General features: G+C 39.9%; 1 protein-coding gene and 1 non-coding gene across 2 annotated transcripts in view; both read right to left on the bottom strand.

Moving 5' to 3' along the window:
* Window positions 1-7,071: 7,071 nt before the first annotated feature.
* LOC110055353 (uncharacterized) overlaps window positions 7,072-19,631 on the bottom strand; it is a 37,401-nt gene continuing 24,841 nt past the window's right edge. Inside the window, exons 15-21 of the mRNA XM_020761738.2 lie at window positions 19,066-19,137; window positions 18,384-18,547; window positions 17,793-17,965; window positions 17,253-17,394; window positions 15,839-16,120; window positions 15,088-15,366; window positions 7,072-10,131 (exon numbers count right to left, since the gene is read on the bottom strand). Coding sequence (XP_020617397.1) covers window positions 9,287-10,131; window positions 15,088-15,366; window positions 15,839-16,120; window positions 17,253-17,394; window positions 17,793-17,965; window positions 18,384-18,547; window positions 19,066-19,137 — 1,957 coding nt within the window. The 3' untranslated portion in view covers window positions 7,072-9,286. The remainder of the gene's footprint in view (window positions 10,132-15,087; window positions 15,367-15,838; window positions 16,121-17,252; window positions 17,395-17,792; window positions 17,966-18,383; window positions 18,548-19,065; window positions 19,138-19,631) is intronic.
* Trnas-gcu (transfer RNA serine (anticodon GCU)) lies at window positions 19,468-19,540 on the bottom strand. Its single transcript has one exon. It is a non-coding gene; the product is annotated as a tRNA-Ser (tRNA).

The raw sequence follows: 19,631 nt of genomic DNA, 5'->3' as shown, positions 1-19,631 counted from the left end.
ATAAAAGTTGTTAAAGGTCGTCCCTATCACCCGCAATCGCAAGGAAAAGTAGAACGAGCACATCGATCTTTTAAAAAGAAGATCATGCACGACCTCCTGGTCATGGGAAAGGCGGGTGTGAATTGGATCAAGTCACTTCCAGACTACGCTAGACCTTTAAACCTTGACCCGAAGGAAGAGCTCTCCTGGAAATCTCCATTTTAGATTTATTATGGACGTAAGCCGAACGTTGACAGTAAGGGAAACCCAAATGCAGAAGAATGGGATATGACTTCCAAAAAATATCACAGCATGATACACCCTCGTTCGAAAGACTATTCAGAACGTGAGACAAATCTTCGTGTAATCAGGAATTTGGCGTCATCAGCAACAAGAAAATGTGCCCAACGTATGATGGCACGTGGAGAAAGAAACAATCCACCATCAGTTTACGAAGTAGGCGAGACTGTACTGATTCGCTATCCCTCGGCAACAAAATCTGTATCTAAAAGACACGTATTAAAGGCTGATGTTGTTGACAGAAATGTACCTAAGCATAAATATAAGGTCAAGTTTGTTTCACCAACGACGGGGAAGTTGATTGAGAAATGGATTTCTGTAAGTGACATGACTAGTCTAACCATGGAAAGAGAAAAATGAAAACGAAAAGCTGCAACAAAATGTTCGCGAGAAGAAAAAAAGAAAAAAGCCCACCGCAAAAAAATATTTCCATAGTTATGAGAACCAGAGGTCCTTATTTGAAGATCGAGCAGGCTCGGCCCATTTCGTTATTTTCTTTGATCCCCAAAAGATGGAAACTGCCAGTTTGCAGCTATTTGCAAACTTTTAAACAGCATAGGAATTCACCGGTCCAACCACACGATGCGGGAAGATATTGTCAATTACCTTAATAATAACCCCACTGCTGGCAAAGGGACACCACTGCAAAATTTTACAGATCTGCCGTGGCCTACATATCTTTCTTCAATGTCCCCAAATGGTACATTTGGTGACCACACAACGCTTCAGGCCGCTTCCAATCTGTACAATGTCGCGTTCCAAGTTCTATCGTCTAATGGTCCTGGGTACGAAACTACTGTTTCTTCAGTGGCTGCAAACCCGATGTGTACATTCATTTTAGGGCATTTTGCCGAGGATGACGAAGAACATTATGTTTGTTTAACAGATGAACATAATTTGAATGAATTAGATTGATAATGAGGCTGAGTGTTTAGCAGATGTTGGTTACAGTGCTCCCTGTAGTGGTGTGTCTTCGTCCGAGAAGGGAGAAAACCCTGTAAACGGTATTGAGGTATGCGTGGACAAACAGAAATCCGGTGACGATAATCAAGCGTCTGATGTAGATATGAACTCAATTAAATGACCTCGCTCCCAATGTGTGGCTTCATAGCTCAGTTGGTAGAGCATCGCACCGGTATCGCGGAGGTCACGGGTTCGAATCCCTTTGAAGCCCGATTTTTTCAGGCTTCTTCTTTCCAGTTGCTTAAATTGGAAAATTTACTGCGCTGATCATTCTTCACTTTCATCAAGCGTCTGCTAGCAGACAGAAAACTGGGTACGATGATCAAGAGTCTGTGGGCGGAATAAACTATGGGGATGGCGATCGAGCATCTGTGGACAGACAGAACTCTGGGGAAGACGATCAAGTGTCTGTGGGCGGACAAGACTCCGGGGACTGTGATGAAGCGTGCCAGAACGGACTAAACGATCTCTCGTCATCCACAGAGCCTTATTTAAACCCAGACATTTTAGAGGAAATTGTACGACAACCACTACGTTTGTATCCGTACATGCGTTCCTCTTTGAGAGCTGTTTCCAGGTTTTTTTGGAAATATTGTCGACCGAGAACCGCTGCCTCGAGTGTACATCCCAGAACTAAACAACGTTACAGACATTCGACACATTAGTGTGCGCAAAATTATCCTCTTAAGGTCATTCCCCGGTATTGCATCGCGCATCCCTACTGCGCATAATTTAACGCGTGACTAGCGCGCGCGCATGAAAAAATGGCGGTTTTTTCTTTACGGCTGGTCCTCGCCATAGTGGTAAATCGTCATTTTCTCGCAAACGAGTATGGTGACCCATCATTTTTTTCTGTTGTTTTGAATTGAGTAATAAATGTCTCTGTGTAAAATAAATATGGACCGATTCTCAGTGTAGAACAAAAAACAATCGTCGGAAACGTGAATTTGGCAAGCAATCGTGACTACAATCGTGGTGCTATTATAAGGATTTATTGGGTATAAACAAGGTGCTGTTGCTCCTAAACGAACATGGGGACCCCTCATTTTTATTTCAAAGTTTAATTTCCTATAATATAGACAATCAATAGGCAAAGTTTTACAAAAATCTCAGTGCAGACTCTATTTCAGTGGAGTGACCTGAAAAGGAAAAAATAGTGGTGCTGTTTTGAGGTTAAAGGAAATTATTAACTCTGTTCTGTGGGCAAGCGCGTGGCTCAGCTTCTTTGCGTTAGGAAACGGTTGGTTCTCTGTTTCAAACATTTATTGGAAACGGAAGAGCCATCAATGATGCCAACAATAATAACTGTATTCAATGTGCCTTCCGTCACGAACCTTGGATTGATTTAGTGCTTTTAAGTAATTAAATTAAAATTGATTGAACCTTTTTTTGAATCACAAAATAGTTTCGCAGATATTGTTACGTTCATGCGTTGTTATTGTTATTGTTCCCAAATAAACGTTCAAGTTATTAGTGTTTTCGAAATTAAAGTAACAAATCTTCTAGAGAAAAAAAATGTTGTGACATACTGTTGAGTTTTCTTGAGGCATTTTTGAAGAGAATTGAAAATAAAAGCGAGGATCTTTATATTACTTTGAAGACAATAACATGGATTTCAATATTTCTTTTGTACTTTTCTTTTTTCTACCCCTTTACCAACTGCTTACAGAGAGATTCACGGCAATTACACTGACTTTCAATCATGTGTTATTTAAATTAAGGTAAACCTCTCATTGGGAAGCCAAAGTTTCTTTAACAATCTCATGGCAATCAATCAATGGTAAAATCAATCAGCCATAGCTTTGTATGAGAAAAAAGAACATGCATTTGTGGATAATTTCATAAAGCTTCACACAAAACAAGGTCCTCCCGCTCCCTCACGCACACCCCTTCCTCGTTCAACCAACGTGGAAAAGGAACATCTTTCTTATTTTGATTCGAGGGTGTGTAGAACTCATAATAAAACTAGTAGGCCTAGTATGTACAGGTTATTCGGGTTCCGAAAAGTCAGAATCACGATACTGTTAATAATTTTTGACTAAGTTGAACATACTTGCAATTCAGGAGTTATTACAATTTGAGTTATTACATTTTGCGTTAAAAAAGTTGTTACAATTTGCGTTGGAAAGTTATTACATTTCGCGTTGATAACTTTATTACATTTTGCGTTGATGTTAATACATTTTGCGTTAGCCTTAAATTTTGCGGCGATTATGACATTTTGCGGCGTAACATTCCGTAATGGTTTAGCCAAGCTCCCTTAGGAAACTCTGAAACATTACGATGATCCTGAAAATTTGTGGAATACCTGGAAAAAAAATGTTTCTTTCTGTAGCTGACCAACACGCTCCGCCAAAAACAAAGCGAGTTCGTCAGAAGGCTTCTCCTTGGCTCACTCGTGACATCACGGCACTTACTGTCAGGAGAGACAGAGCTAAATTAAACGGTCACTAATAAATCTGCCGGTCTCGATCGAATTCCAAACAAATTACTCAAGGTCGCAGCGAATATTATTGCCGAGCCCCTTTGTTTACTAACAATGCTATCGCTAGTGGTTATATTCCTAGTGATTGAAAAATTGCGAAGGTTTTTCCACTCCACAAGAGCAACAGTAACACAAATCCTAACAATTATCGTCCAATTTCCATTCTATCTTCTATTTCTAAAATTATGGAAAGGCTTGTTTGCAACCAACTCTGTTTATACCGTTCGGATAACAAATTGCTAATTAAGAAATAGAAAACATGTTCCGTGTTTCTATCCAGTTTTAGTAGAATTCTACTTGTATACTAATGCAAATGCTGCAATCTGATTGACTAAGCTACTCGTACACTATCAGCCATTAGAGTGCAGTAGCTGTCGATCGTCCACGAAATGCGACTTTTTTATCGTTTTTCCGAAGTTTTGGAAGAAAGTTTAGATGTAAATAGATAATTAAATTCCTGAGACGACTGAAAAAAGGAAAGTGACGGTTTCTTGACTTGAAATTATTGAAAAACCGGGTGCGCGCGCGTAAACAACTGCAAAATTACCAAGGACAATTCAATACGTGCGATTTTGTTAAAGCCTGAAGGTCAATAATGCGGAGAAAAATAATTGGAAACCGTTATTTGCGTTAATTACAGTTAGAATTCTACTAAAACAATTAGATTATTCGCTCTCGATTTCTATGAGGTGATAGTTGATTCGGCCTTCGGCCTCATCAAAGAAATCTCGAGCTCATAATCTAATTGTTAAATAGTGAGTAGCGTAGCAATGTGCCCTTGTTAACAAAATGACGGCCATTTCTTGGCGTTTTCTCAGTGTCTGTGAGGAGGATTTAGATAAAGGTTTGAACGACTAGTAGATTTATACTAAAACAGTTAGATTATTCGCTCTCGATTTCTATGCGTGATAGTTGCCCCCGCGGAAATTTGATGTTCTTAAAACAAATACTTACCCGAGAAGCAAAGCTTCGAGGGCAAATATGCTAGTTTTAAGAACATCCAATTTCCAAGGGGCAACTATCAGACCGATAGTTCCGAGACATAAACAATCTATTGTCTTTATTGTTAGCCACTAAATTATCTTCCACGGGCCAGTTCAAAAATTATATTACATTATTTTCAACTTATTTAGAGGAAAGCCGTGAAAGCCAAATTTAAAATTTGAAAAAAAAAGACTAAAACCCATTTAATACAATTTCAATTGTTTATTTTCTATAAGCTCGCTTGTATACAAAAAAAAATGTTCATGGACGAGTACTATCCATCCGGGTATTTTCCTGGGACGGGCACTATGGCCTGATAGTGTCTCTCCGCGGATGAACACTATCGCGTCACGTGATCAATTTAAACCAATAACAATCGGAAAAAATTTAGTGGTGAACTATAACGAGTTATAGAAACACGACCTTTAACCAATCAGCGCGCGTATTTTCTTAGGAATGTTTTCTAAACAAATATCAATCAGGCTTTCGGTGTTACATTCAACCGCTACAGCTTTGCTTGACGCTACCAATCAATGGTACTTCGACATCGACAATGGCCTTATCACATCTATTGTTTTTCTCGACTTAGCTAAAGCTTTTGACACCATTTGTCAATTATTCCAATAATTTCCCCCCGAAAATAAAGGTGGTAATCCGTAGGGGAGACCGGGAGATTCGGTCTGTATCAGCTTGTATCCATGAGGTTCCTGGATATAATCTGGCAGAGTTTTCATCGTCTGTAAGTGAACAGGCTCCCGACGAGCGCCAAAAAAATAAAATAGGGCGAGCGAAGCGAGCCTGGCGGGGTGGGATTTTTCCCTCTCCAGACCACCCTCGGCTTTCTCTGCCCGCCTGTTTTTCCTTCCCCTATAACACAATCGGGAGCCTGTTCACAGGCTAAGTTGGCAGAGATGTTGTATACGAATTGAGAAGACGTTTACGTCACCTTTGCCACGCTCTAATATACAGGCAATAGGATATAACGTGGCTTTTGAGTTCAGGTAGGTCTTGATGACGACCTTTATTAAGTGGCACACAAACATTTTCCTTGTGTAGTCTCTCGTTGCTTACACAACGGTCCTCTCGAGCGGTATAAAATGACACCAAACTCTAAAGTGTGTTATCGTTTCATCCCTTTTGGACGAAATTCGTTCAGACCCTTCACAAATGATCGGACGACAAAATGGAAAGAAATAACACTGAAGCTTATAGTCATTGTTTGGACCTATAGGACCATGAAGGTCCACGAAGATCAAAGACATCAGAGGTCAAGAAAAGGACGAAAAAGAACAGAAATTGGTGTCACTTCTGCCACGATTTGATGATCCTTTTTAAGACTATTTACTCTGAATGAATGCTATCCTAGTTCTAAGGACGTTCACTTATCACGGAAATCTCATTCGTAAATCACGCATCCCGTGCTTGTAAAATAGCAAATCGCGCATTACGTTATGTCCTGTTCCGCGTCACGCGGCTAGTTTGGTCCCAATCACGCATCACGCTGCTAATTTGGGGGCGATCACGCGTCACGCTAAAACCCTTTGCCACCCTCCCATCAAGGGAGGTGGGTGGGTCGCAAAAGATGACTGTCTCTGTGGAGTACAGGACGAAAAGACCACGCTTCAAGCGGAACGACCAAATGTAAACTCCAAATGGCGAAAAGCATTACCGACGCTACCAGCATGGGCGAAAATGGGGAATGTGATAGGCAATGAGCTAATTTATTATGCAGTGAGAATAGTAGCCCCAATCTGATTGGTGTGACCTACATACATCTCTAGACTATCTCTCACTCACTCATGCACTCATCCGCTCATAACAAGCCGACGCGTTGACTTAGATTTTTTTTTTACAAAAGATCCCTCAATAATGTGAGTTTCTTAAAACCATTTTAAACCGTTCTTTATCTGTTGACACTGATTCAAATTTTCGGATTTAGATGCCTTCCAACTTTTTGTTAACACAGCCTTGCTGTGAATTGTCCGACCGGTTTTGGCCGTGCGGTATCTTTTTTACGTCTTGCGCAGATCAACCTGCCTCTTCCAGTGAACTTCAAGTGTATTGCCTTATTGATGAACCTCCGCAAGCCAAGGGTGTGACGCGGCATTCTTAACTGATGCCCTCCCCATCATCTGAAGATTGTTCCAAATGCATTCGTGTGACGCAACAATGACAATCTCCATAACCACCTCTCTAGAATTTTCTCAGCCAAGTTAAAGAAAAGCCTCTATTAAACAACTAAAAAATTCCAGGAAGGAGAAAATTGATTTCTTGCCGGGTCACTTTCGTCCAAATGGCCTTTTCGGTGTCGTTTTACAAAATGGCGACTCCCATCACCTAAACCAACTGCAACAACTTACTTCTATTTTGGTTTTTCTTTTATTGTACTATACTTTTCCTTTCATTTTATTCATAATACAGCTTTGTATATTTGTAAAGTATGGAAGTAAATCTATACAACCAGACGCTTCTTGCTGCAATAAATAAAGTTTTCGTCCAAGCTCGTACCAGGATCTACTCCTGGTCTGTCCGAGGTTAACATACACCAACACTTAAGTCAGTTTAAGTCAAAGAAATGCGCAATGTGCACTTCAGAAATACACGTCACGAAATCTTTACCACAGGCAACTTGCGCTAAGTGTCATGTACCCGAGTCAGAGTATTAAAACAGTGACAATCACACCTTATAAATATTAAGACATGGAAAACTTGTCTGAGAAAATAGAAAGTGTTTTTTTTTTTTTTTTCTGAGTAGACATGAAGTAATCTAAAATGAACGAGAAAGAGGCGCTTAGCTGATGGTAATCTAAAGCCAAACGTCTGTAAACCCCATGGAGTATTCCACAGCACTGTTTTCCATGGCATCTTCAAGTGTATAACAAAGCCCATCACGCAAATGGTCTTCCTTCTAGTAAACCAGTCATTTATAGTATACGACTCATGGTCATGTAGCTTCCTAACACTCAGACCACTCAGTTGTGACTACTATCCCCCCCACCCATTCCTAAATCCATGAGAGTTAAGTCTACTTTTGGATTGACAGAGAGCGCGGTTTACCAGACTATTCGATACCGTTAGCCAACTATGCTCTCCTTTCTTTCTAGTAAATTCAGGTTCATGACATTTAAGAAACTTCTTCTACGTCTAGATTTCTGCGTCACAATGAACAATTTTGATAAGTTGATAAAGCGATGAATGGTACTGTAAGTCAATAAACTACCTAGCAAACTAATTTAATCAGAGCTTTAAATCTTAGTATTTGGGAGGATACAAATGGACTTATTTCTATCAAATTGAAATGACTAAGACTTCGGAAAGCCACAGCGATGCTTTGATACTACTGCCAATTCCCTAATAATTTAAATTTTTTAAGCCTGCTATTGCAACTGTCAGGGAGTTAACAAGTGAAACGAAACGAATTAGGTATTTAGAACTGAACTGACCCATTAGCTTCGTTTACATACTGTCAAGACACGCTATTCTACCTCAGCTGTAACGCCGGCAATAGACCCTTTAAGCTTGGGTGGTTTGTTGCCCCATTCCAGACCATGTGATGATACTCTTGAGAATTCTTCCTCTCAAATTTTCAAAAAGTCGTGCGTATATAAAGGAATAATTTTTAGATGGATGAAAGAAAAATTCTCTTGAAAATATCACGTGGTCTGTAATGGGGAAACAAACCACACAAGCTAAAAGGGTGTATAGTGATAGCTGCAAAACAAGTTGATGATTTCATGAGTAAAAGTACTCATAAGTTCTATGCATCACCAAAGGTTTCGAGTTCCAAATGACAAAAACTACCTTGGAACACTAGCAGTATGAACACTTGACATTTTTTATACATTTTTCGGAGGACTATAGAATGAGGGCTCTTCATTGATGTAAAATTGCAGTGTAAAAGTGCTACTACTGTATTAACATACCATGAAGATCCCTCATGTTGCAGTCACTGAAAAAAAGGGCAAAAAATACCAAAAGGTACATGGTTCGAGTGTCCTCAGTGGAAAAGGAGTACTTTGTACGAAATTTTCCTTGCCATCTTTGTTAATGTGGTAAATTTCATTTCCACAAAACACTTATCTAGATGATGAGTATCAAATAGAAAGTGTAAATATCTGTCGTAGGAATAAAAAATTGAGTTTCCTATATACAAAATGCACAATATATTATATTACTACATCCATTTTGCAATGACATGTTAAATCCTTACTCAAACTCCAATCGAAGTCGTCTTCTAGTCTTTTCAGTTAAAATTTAACTCCCAACAGTCTGCAAAAGAAGTCGGCTCTAGTCGTAGCATGTTGCTTTCTAATGACGAAAAATATCGTGATACAAGAACCACGCGTAAAAGACCCTAGACTCCTTTAGCAGTGTACATCTTGAATACAATCCGTCGCACCATTACCAAGCAATGAAGCTTTCTATGAATTTGCTTAGTCAATGAATAAGTCAAGTGTAGAAATGAGCGTCTGCGAATATCGTAAACAAACGTAGAGAACTTCATCGAGTGGCTTCCGCGCGACTTCTGCGCTGCTGCACACATAGGTATATACATATATGTAAAGACAAAGAATACTATGTTTCTGTCGATGAACAGTTTACACCATCCGTCACGCAAGAGGTGTCCGTGCTTGTGAGCTGATAAATTGTCACGGAAACGTCCTTATTCACATCAACTGGAGAAGCCTCGCTGTCGCCATTTGTTGGCAATGGTCTCTGAGGTAACGAAGTCTCTTTGTGGCAATTAGTACTTTTAGAAATGTCTAGTTTGAGTTGGCCAAGGCCTCCACCTGGATCTTCGGTTTGAGATTTTTTCCTTCTAGACCCAGCTGTAGTCGGTCTCTGTTTCTCAGAGTCACTATCAGAAACATGAATTTGCGCTGAAGTCACAACCTGCTGATAACTGGGAAGACATGCATCTGATTGACAAGAAGATGTCAAAGAACTATGGCTGCCTTTAAAGGAGTTTTCTGAGGAGATGTTTTCCACTGTGGACGATTTCTCTTCAGAACCCGAAGCGTTTTCCGAACTTGACGCGAGGTTCATACACGGTCCTTGCGCAGACTCGGAAGACGTCAGGAAGGTTGCCGTTGATCTCGGCGATTCGCGACTATTTTGTGTGCTACTTGAACTCGATGACTTCAAAGGAATGTAGCTAATGCCTTCATGTTGGAAAGCCTTGGCATTCGAGTCATCCAAACATTCCCCTTCAAAATGTGACACGTGTTGAGGACGCCGTTTTGGAGACTTCTTTTTTCCGCACGAGACTGTATTGTAATGAATAAATAGCCAAACCATTGAGGTTACCACAATACACGACACCACAACAACAACAATGATTCCCAGGAATGTCTTCTTGTCGTATTTCACGTATTTCGATTTGTTCGCCTTTTCCGTTACAGAAACGTCAGTGCTTTTCTCTGAAATAAAAAAAAAAACAGTACTTACTAAATCTTCAGAAACAACTCCTCATAACAAGGTTTAGTGAGGGCCATCTCGTTCCAGGGGCCGCGAGGCGTTACCGCTAAACAAAAACGCGCGGGGGTTGAAATTATAACAAAATATCAAAAAGTGTCATAAAAGTCTTTGAAGAAACAGACGTTTTTGGTGTATAACCCAAGTTTGCTTTGCATGCTGTGTGTAAGTCAGGCGTTGCTTCCTCTTCACAGTGAATGAGTTTGAAGCGTCATTAGTACATATACCAGAGTTTATAAGAAATAAATTATTATACCAAGACATACAAGGCATAATAAAATTACCTAGACACATTGCGTACAAAGATACTATTAGTTTGTCAGTCCAGTGTTTTGACTTCAAAACGGCGGCAGTTTACGCGGGAAACTGCACAAGCTTCGCCAGTTTGACCGCTGAGTGATACAAGGCGCGCCACTGCTTGGACACGAGTCAAATTTCAATAAATGGACCAAAAACGGAAGCAAAAAGAATAACTGCGATCTTCTGAAGCAAAGTGACACGAAGACAACTTCAGCTGTTATAATGAATTGGTTCATGCTTAGCGTGCGTATATCGAGTTATTGATGCAAGCGGGAAGTTTGGAGAGTACGGAAGACGCGTAAGAGTTGCTCGAGGCGCCGAGACCAACTCTAGCTTCTTGAGTGCTCTACGAACTTCCCAAGTGCATCCATAACTACACATACCCACAGCTAACAGCATCAACCAATTCTTTTATAACATGGCGACAGCAACTTGCGTGCTAAAACGTGTTTTATTCGTGATTGAAACGCTTAACCTAGTTTCTAAAACTGTCAATGAAAAATTCACTTCTTCAAATTAATTAGTAATGGTAACAGGACTGAGTGGAGTCCAATTCGGTCTGTAATCATACGAGTGATAACAAAATCGGACGACCGCGCAGCGGGAGTCTGATTTGTTTATCACGAGTATGATTACAGACCGAATTGGACGACATGAAGTTTTAATACCAATTAATCATAAAAATTACAATTTCCGAGAAAAGAAGAATAGCCAAGTTATGAAAGAAAGGGAAAATTTGCATTAACAGACTGACAAAGGAGGCGTAAACTGTTTAATGTCGCACTGAAATAAAACTACAACGTTGAATGTGATTGGTTAATTTAAACTAAAACTTTGAATGTGATTGGCTTATTGATTTGTCCGATAACAACTTGGCAAGTGAATTAGAAGAAAATAGGAGATTCTAAACCAATCACAATTTAGGAAATTGTAATTTTTATGATTTTGATGAAAATGTAGGCAAACAAAGTCAAAAATACTTAATGAAAATGTAGACAAACAAAAGCACAAGTCAAAGGTTTGGATTCTTCGGAATAATTTTCACATTGCCGAACGGCTTTCTCCCAGGCCTTCGCGTTCAATTGATTTCGGTGACGTATCCCAGACGAACGGCACGGAGTAGCCTAGACGAATGCGCATGCGTTTGGATCAGCAGCAGTGCTTGTTGTTAATTTTGCTAAGCTTCAGGGATTTCAATCGCAAATTTTTACGTACAACAGGAAGCCGAAGGGGCTCATTAACTCGATCGACTTTGCTGTTCAGACAACTTCAAACATTCTCATCCGAAATAACTCAATCGGAGAAGATGCTAATTGTTGCAACTCATAGGAATGGGAAACTGTACCTTTTAGCAAGTTTGCTGCAGTTTGGTACAGAAGAACAATTTCCTTAGAACTTACGGTTAGCACTATTAATATGCTTCTCATACAAACTTTTTTATTTGACATGCACCTCAACTGGAAGCCTAAGCAACCAATTTTATCAAGTTTCTAATGCTACGGAATGTTTTAATAGTTCCGACTCTTCTGAACCGAAAACTGGAAGAATATTTGGCTTCTGTACGAATTTGACATTAGAAATCTGTCGAAATATCTGTGTGTTTCACGGAGTTCAGTTCTAATAGCGCTTGTCGTGATGAAATAATAATTTGCGTCGCTGCCTCGTGATATGAGTGCAAAGTCCAAGGCCAGGACGATTTGACGTGTTCTTTTTATCTCGTTACATGTATATTAAAGAGAATTCTAGAAAAGATTGCTGTATTACGTTGTTGTTTAGTAAAATAGGCCTGTGGTTAAGTGGTTCGTCCAGAGATGTACGAATAGAAATTAAATGCAAGGCTAAGTTAGAGCGGTTTTCAATTGAGTGTCGTAAAACCAAAACCAAACCAATTACTTACCAATTAGACTACTCAGCCAATCTCAAACCGCAAACCAAAGTAACTGTCTAATTACTTTCGATACTAAAATGAAAACCGCTCTAACTTCGCACTTGTTGGTTATAAAACTTGTTGGTTATAAGACAGCGCTGCGAGCGAATTCTTTTTATTGCATAGCGGTCGAACTAGAAAGCTACTCTAGCTTACTCTTGAACCCGAAATTGAAGAAGTTTGGTATATTATTGTTTTTCTTTGATCAAGCGCTACGGTTATATGTAATAGAAACCTTCAAAGGCTTCAATATTAAACAATTACTGGATGAGGTTTTTGTGATATCCAGAATGATCAAGGTCGAGGTAGGGATTATCAGCAGAAGCCCAAGGCTGAGGCTGATAACCCTTACCGAGACCTTGATTATTCTGGATATCACATAAACCGAATCCAATAATTGTTTTATTACACATTGAACGAAAAAAAAAATGGAAGTCATGCTTTTGCTTCTTCACTATAACGGCAAGCAACACAAAGCGCGCGAACTTGACATGATTACCCTTAGAAATCATGCACCGCGGTCATACATGACATGATTACCCGTGACCTTGAGTGTCCTTGACATGATGATTGTACAATCTGCAGCTTGATGACGTCAAAGGTGGTGATTCGAACATTCACTGTACGCTTTCGGCCAATCAGAAAAGAGATAGTGAGTTCAATGAATAATAATAAGCAATTGTTGGATGAGGTTTCTGTGACATCCAGAATAATCAAGGTCGAGGTAGGGGTTATCAGCCCAAGCCCAAGGTTGAGGTTGATAACCCTTACAGAGACCTTGATTATTGTGGATATCACATAAACCGAATCTAATAATTGTTTTATTATACATTGAACGAAAAAAATAGAAGTCATGTTTTTGATTCACCACTGAAGGCAAGCAACACAAAGCACGCGAACTTGACATGATTACCCGTGACTTTGAGTGTCCTTGACATGATTACTATATAATCTGCAGAGATAACGTCACAGGCGCTGATTTCGAAATTTCACTGTACGCTTTCGACTAATCAGAAAACAGATAGTGAGTTCAACGTATAATTTGAGTAATCAGTATTTGCCTGTGGTTTGAAAGCGGTCATGCTTCTGACTCGATAAATGTCCGTTTAGATCCAAATGAGACGTTTAACTAGACCAGTAAACATCACCGTCCCAGAAATGCCCAGAGAATTCTCTTCTGCGGCAAGAAATAATCGTGACTAAAACACCACACGAATACATACGAGTAACATATGAGTACCAACGAGTGCATACGAGTAACATAAGAGTACATGCGATTAACATACGAGTAACATACGATTAATATACGAGTACATACAAGTAACATGCGAGTACATACGAGTAACATACGAGTACATAGGAGCAACATATGATGGCAGGAGGGTAATTAACATGAAATGTACCATTTTTCTCTTTACATTTCATTTTTATCTTGTACACACACACACACACGAGCACCCACAAGTGCCAGACACGCGCGCTTACCACACACATGCGCCTCTGCAACACCCACACAAACAGACCTGAGCGCTGATGTAATGATGTGATGCGACGATACATACGGTAATAAAAGGTAAAATAATCAATCAAAATTAATAAACGGGCAGACTACGAGTATTTCCTGATCATCCTCTCTCATTGTGATTCGAGAGTCGGACATCGAGAGCCGGGCGAGACAGATGAGAGAAATAGTTTAAAAAATAAGGTGACAGTTGACTGTTTACGCTTCGAGAGTATCTAATTATGTGGGAAAGACCAAAGAACAGTCCAAAGTACAGTTTTATGCTTCGAGGAGATGGTGTCTGTGCCACTAAAATATAAGAAGGAAGAAGTTTGTTTGGTTACAGTTGTCTGCCTCACAAAATTATGACACGATAATTCAGTTGTTTGCTATTAAGAAAATTCATTTTATTTCATTGCACTTGGGCTCGCTCGCGTGTGTGTGCACATGACCCGATCACACGACAAAATTAATTTGTACTCGTGTGGTGTTTTAGTCACGATCGCACAAAAGCGGCTCAGTGAAAAATTGAGACGAACTGTCTCAATTTTTGGGTTTTTGTCTACGCCACACTTTTCGCCCCAGACCACTGACCCGAAACGATTGACTGCGGCGAAATATGAGGCCTAGGAACTAGCCAAGGTCCACAACAGGGTTCTCAGATCCCTCTTCCCCGCACATTTTTTCCTGTTAATCCCGCCATCCCGCCTGTTTTTGCATTGAAATCCCGGTCCCGCCCACTTTTCAAAGACGTTATTGCGTTTATTATTAATCTGTTAAAATAATAATTAATTTAATAATTAACACAGAAGCTTTTTAAAAATAGATAGCGCATAAAAGATCACAGAAGGATTCAAAGGGTAGCAGATAAGTTAGCACAAATGATTGTCAGTAACGTTTCTTTCTGTAAACGGTTTTCCGTTTTGTTTTGTCCACGTTTCAGTGGAAGAAAAAGATAGTCTATTGATCACAAAAGGAACTCGCAGCTAAATTGAAACTGCACACGTCATGTTATATACGCACGGCGATTTCGTTCATGATGGCTCAATAGGAATTAGGTTGGACTAGCACGTGAGCTATATTATAAAATAATTTGAATGGCTACAGACTTCGCTTGCATGGGATTCAACATGGCCAACATGGCGATTTGGCGATGAAGAATCAACCACATACCTGTTTCTACAAACAGCTGCGTTCTTTGTCTAACAGTTCCTTGGGAGTTTGTAGCTTCACAAGCATAATCCCCCCTGTCTTCTTCCTTTGCCTCAGCGATCACCAGGAACTGTCCTGCCTCGGCAAACACAACATGACTGCTTTTTACAACTATATTACCATCTTTGATCCAAAGAATGGAAGGCATCGGAGCACCGCTGGCCACACACTGCAACACAACACTATCACCAATGGACACCACAACTTCACTCCTCATGGGACGCACGAAATGCGGTGGTTCTAGATGTAATAAAACACGTTTCTTTAAGTCTCAGTGAAGATAAGGTTATCGTCTTATTGGATTATTCTGACCTGTAGGTCCGACTTTGAACTGGTGTTTTGAGGAGGAAATTTGACGTTCATAGCTGTTCAACATGCAAAGGAAGTCATGTCCGATAGTCCAGGGCTGGTAGATTTTGAAGTCGGGCAAGTGAATTCTGTTTTTGCTTCTATCTAAACAGCTTCAATTGAGGCATGAATGCATTCTTTATAAGCTTTAATGTATTACCATGTATTCTTAAAATATTTTATTACACTAAATCAAAGGACTCCTGAGCATGCCATTCATGATCGCGACTGTTAAAAAGCTGTACGTTGGCTTCATAACCTGCTGCAACAATTGTAACCTTTTCTGTGAAACGTTACTTATATGCCAAGTGGTCATTACAGATTATTAGCTCTTCAGCACTGGAAATGATAGGAGTTCCCTTACCGAGCACAGTAACAAAAGCTGTGGCATTAACAAAACCAGCTTCATTCTTAGCACTGCAGGTGTATTTTCCAGTGTCCCCAGGCTGAGCATTTCTGATCACATACACTTTACTTGCAGGTACAAAATCCATCCTTCTGTCATCTGCAGCAGGAAAACTTGTCCCTCCATCCTTCTGCCATGACAGAACAGGTTCAGGCTGACCCTGAGCTTGGCAGTGCAGTTCAAATGTTTTGCCTGCCACAACAGACACATTGGATGGTTTCTCTATAAGCTTAGGAAACACTACCAAAAAAAGAAAGAGACATGAGACACAGATGTCACCATACATGTAAGTCCTAGAATAAGTATATTTACCATTCCATATACTCCTGTTCTAAGTTAAAAACCAAAACCGCCCCATATTTTAAATTACAAAAATTCCTCTAGTGATAACACGCCAATATATCTCCATGAAGCTCTAAAAAGTACAGACTAGGGACAGCCAATCTTGTTCAAAAAAGACCTGATCATGCCATTCTACATTGTGCTAGCATTACAAACATCAAATGACCTAACCCTTTGAATTAATTTAACTTCCTTAACATTCACACCAAACTCAGTTTCACAAGGAAGAGTTTGTGATGGTGAACTAATGTACAGATGAAATTTGTTGGACGTGTGTAGCTAGCAAGAAAAAAGGATTACCAGGGATTTGCCCAAGAAATGTTTTGAAGTTTGCCTCAAATGTAAGGAAACCAAAGTAGTGCAACAGTTCTCATTGCATTTCTGGAATCAGGTAGTTGGAAATCAGTCTGTGTTTGTTATTCGGAGTGAGCAAGCAGGGTTGTAGCTAAGAAACTTAGTCTACTGGCTATGATTTTCATTGAACCGGTCACCATTTTTCACAAGGGACCTTAAACAAAATTTTTGTCTCCAATCTTTTGCAATACCTTGAATGCGGGGTTACCAAGCTTCATGTTTACAAGATGGCAGACGCAGTACATGGAAAGAGAACACGCTAAACAAGTGTTCCAAACAAGACTAAATTTCAATTTTTTTACTTGTTATGGTGGCACCGATGCTCATGGTAGTCAGGAATTGATTCCAAACTTTTCATTTAGACGGTTCGATATGGTTCAGATTTGAATGATTGTACGTGCGTTAGCGCAACCGAAAAACCTCTTTCACCTTCGATCACCTCTTTCTCTGCTGACAAATTTCGCTGGCAGCCGGCGCTTAGTGACAACCCTGGGAAAGACAGCCCCATCTTGCCTGTCTGGGCAGCCAATCAAAGTGCAGTGTTTAATTGTTGCTGCCACCAGCAGAGCTAGTCATGTATGGTAGTAAACTGTCATTTCACTTAAAACTGAACTGTAAATAAGTCACTACAACATCAGGAGAAAATAGGTTGTTTACTTGCAGGTTTGACACTAACCTAACACTGTGATGTGCGCCATTTTAGATGAGACAGGTGTGAAGTGATTGGATGCCACACACTGATAATATCCATTGTCTTTATCTGTCACTGATACCAGGTTTAGCTCACTGGTGTATGTTGCTGTTTCTCCATCTTTGGACTGTACAGGAATACATGGAAGTACATAAGACTGAGATTAAGCTTACTGGCTGATCAAAACTGACACTGGGCTTTGAAACAAGGACCAGCACTGCTACTCCTACAAGTACAGTGGATACACTGTGGGATGCTAGTCTATCAAGTATGATTGATAGTAGGGGAGGGCCTTTTCCAGCGGTTGTTATGAAATTGAAAACAAGTATCTGCAAGTTGATGGAGACTGGGAATTGAATTGAAAACTAAGCCTAACGGTGACAGTATGGTCAAGATAAAACATGATTGCTTAGGTTACATCTTGTATTCTCACAAGTAAACTATTTTTGCCACCACAGGGTAGCAAGCTGGGTTCAGAGGAATTCATCAACACGTTAATGCCTATCACACAAGCTAACATCTCACCTTGGCATGGTTTATGATGTAAGCCCCCGCCAATGGCTTGTTGTTTTTAGTCCAGTTGACCCTGATAGTATGATTCTTCTGTGAGACAACACACCGCAGTGTAACGTTCTGACCTAGGAGCACTTTATGCCCTTCTGGGTGTATTATTATCTCTGGTTTAGCATCACTCTCATCTGTGGATCAGATACATTACCCTGAGGTAAAGTTTTGGCAGACGGGTGGGCAAGTATGTAAATAACTGAAGGTAAATGTAGTCTCTCGTTTAGTCTGGTTGAGTGTGTGGATAGGTGGGTGTGTGTGTGTGTGTGTAGGTGGTCCCTCATTAAGTCTGCTAAGACTGGTGACAACTGGTTGGTGTCCGCTGACAACACTGGTTAAGTATTTGAGCCTCTCCTTATTTCTTACACATGTGGGAGCTAGTGTGTGAGGAAGAGGGGGGGGGGGGGGGGGGCTAGACATTTATTACACTTGTTTGGTGGTGTATAATGTCAGCGCCCCTTATGTATTCAAGAAACATGAACAACTGAGGCCCTTTTATAGAGGTCCAGAGAAGCAAAACATGTTACCAGTCATAACTGTTTCACCACTTACCACAAACAAATTCTGAATAGGTAAGGTTGAAGATACTTCTTCTTTCCAGTTGTTTAGGGTGAAGACAGAGAGCACGTACATTTGACTTGAACTGTTTACTCTCAATCCAGACAGGAAGCCAGCTGAGTTCACAGTTACAAAGAAGGTGTGTTGTGTTTAAATATCTGTTACCAAAAACAGAACCCTAATTACTAATTACAACCACAAGTTCCACATTTTAGAAGTCCATTGCAGGTCCTCATGTGATCTCAAGCATCAATCATCAAAAAAATAGGCATGGAATTAATTTTCCTCACAGTTTGAAGAGTCAAGACTTACACAAACGAACTGTAATAAAATCTTGCAGTTAAATTTCAATGGTTTCAAATTTTCACATCCATTTATATGATTGACAACGACAGGCGACAGTTCTCTGTTCTTGTATTTATTTTAATATCAAAGTTAAATCAGCATTCCAGAGAAGTGAGGGGACTCAGGTCAAAAACCCAACAAGATCAGCTGCATGACCCAACAAATTAAGAAAAAATTTATAAAGATTATTTCGGTGGGATCAGTGGCAATTGACCCACTGGAATTCCTTATTGACACCCTGCCTTAAAAACTTATTGATCCAGAACCCTGTGAAATAATATGCTCATGCATGCAAAATTTCCTTGTGTAGCCATAACTAAAGCCTACTTACAGGTACTGAAGATTCTCCATTTCCAGGAAGGCATTCTTCTCAATAGATGTTATGATATTTGCAGAAAGATTCCTGAAAAAAGAATAGTATGTATAGCATAACGGTCACACTACAATTTGAGATTTACATTACCTGTATGATGTAAACTTGTGTTTTCATCACATTTAGAGAAATATCTGTATGGAAACCACAGATGAACTTGCTTGATCAGTGGATACCAGGGGAATAATATTGCTTTGGTCCTTTGAAGGTGTGCACAGATTGAGCCAAACGTTTTCATTGCTGTCTTTTTTACAACTTTGTTTGAATTTTTTGGACAAGTTTGCAAACTTTTTCTAAGGAAGATTGCATATTGATTAGTGATAATAACTAGTGGTTCCATATTGGAAATGAAAAAAATTCAGGCCTGAACAGGATTCGAACCCATGACCTCTGCAATAGCAGTGCAGTGCTCTACCAACTGAGCTATCAAGCCAACTGAGAGCTGATCATGCTGTGAGTTCGTAATATTCCCGTAATGTACCCATAATATACCCGCAATATATTTCATATATTCACTTGCAGTA

Source organism: Orbicella faveolata, unplaced genomic scaffold (assembly GCF_042242905.1).
Source record: "Orbicella faveolata isolate gen_17 unplaced genomic scaffold, um_ofav_v1 contig_4, whole genome shotgun sequence".
NCBI classification, from domain to species: Eukaryota; Metazoa; Cnidaria; class Anthozoa; order Scleractinia; family Merulinidae; genus Orbicella; species Orbicella faveolata.
Note: the sequence above shows the minus strand (reverse complement) of the source record. Positions and strands in the feature narration are given on the sequence as shown.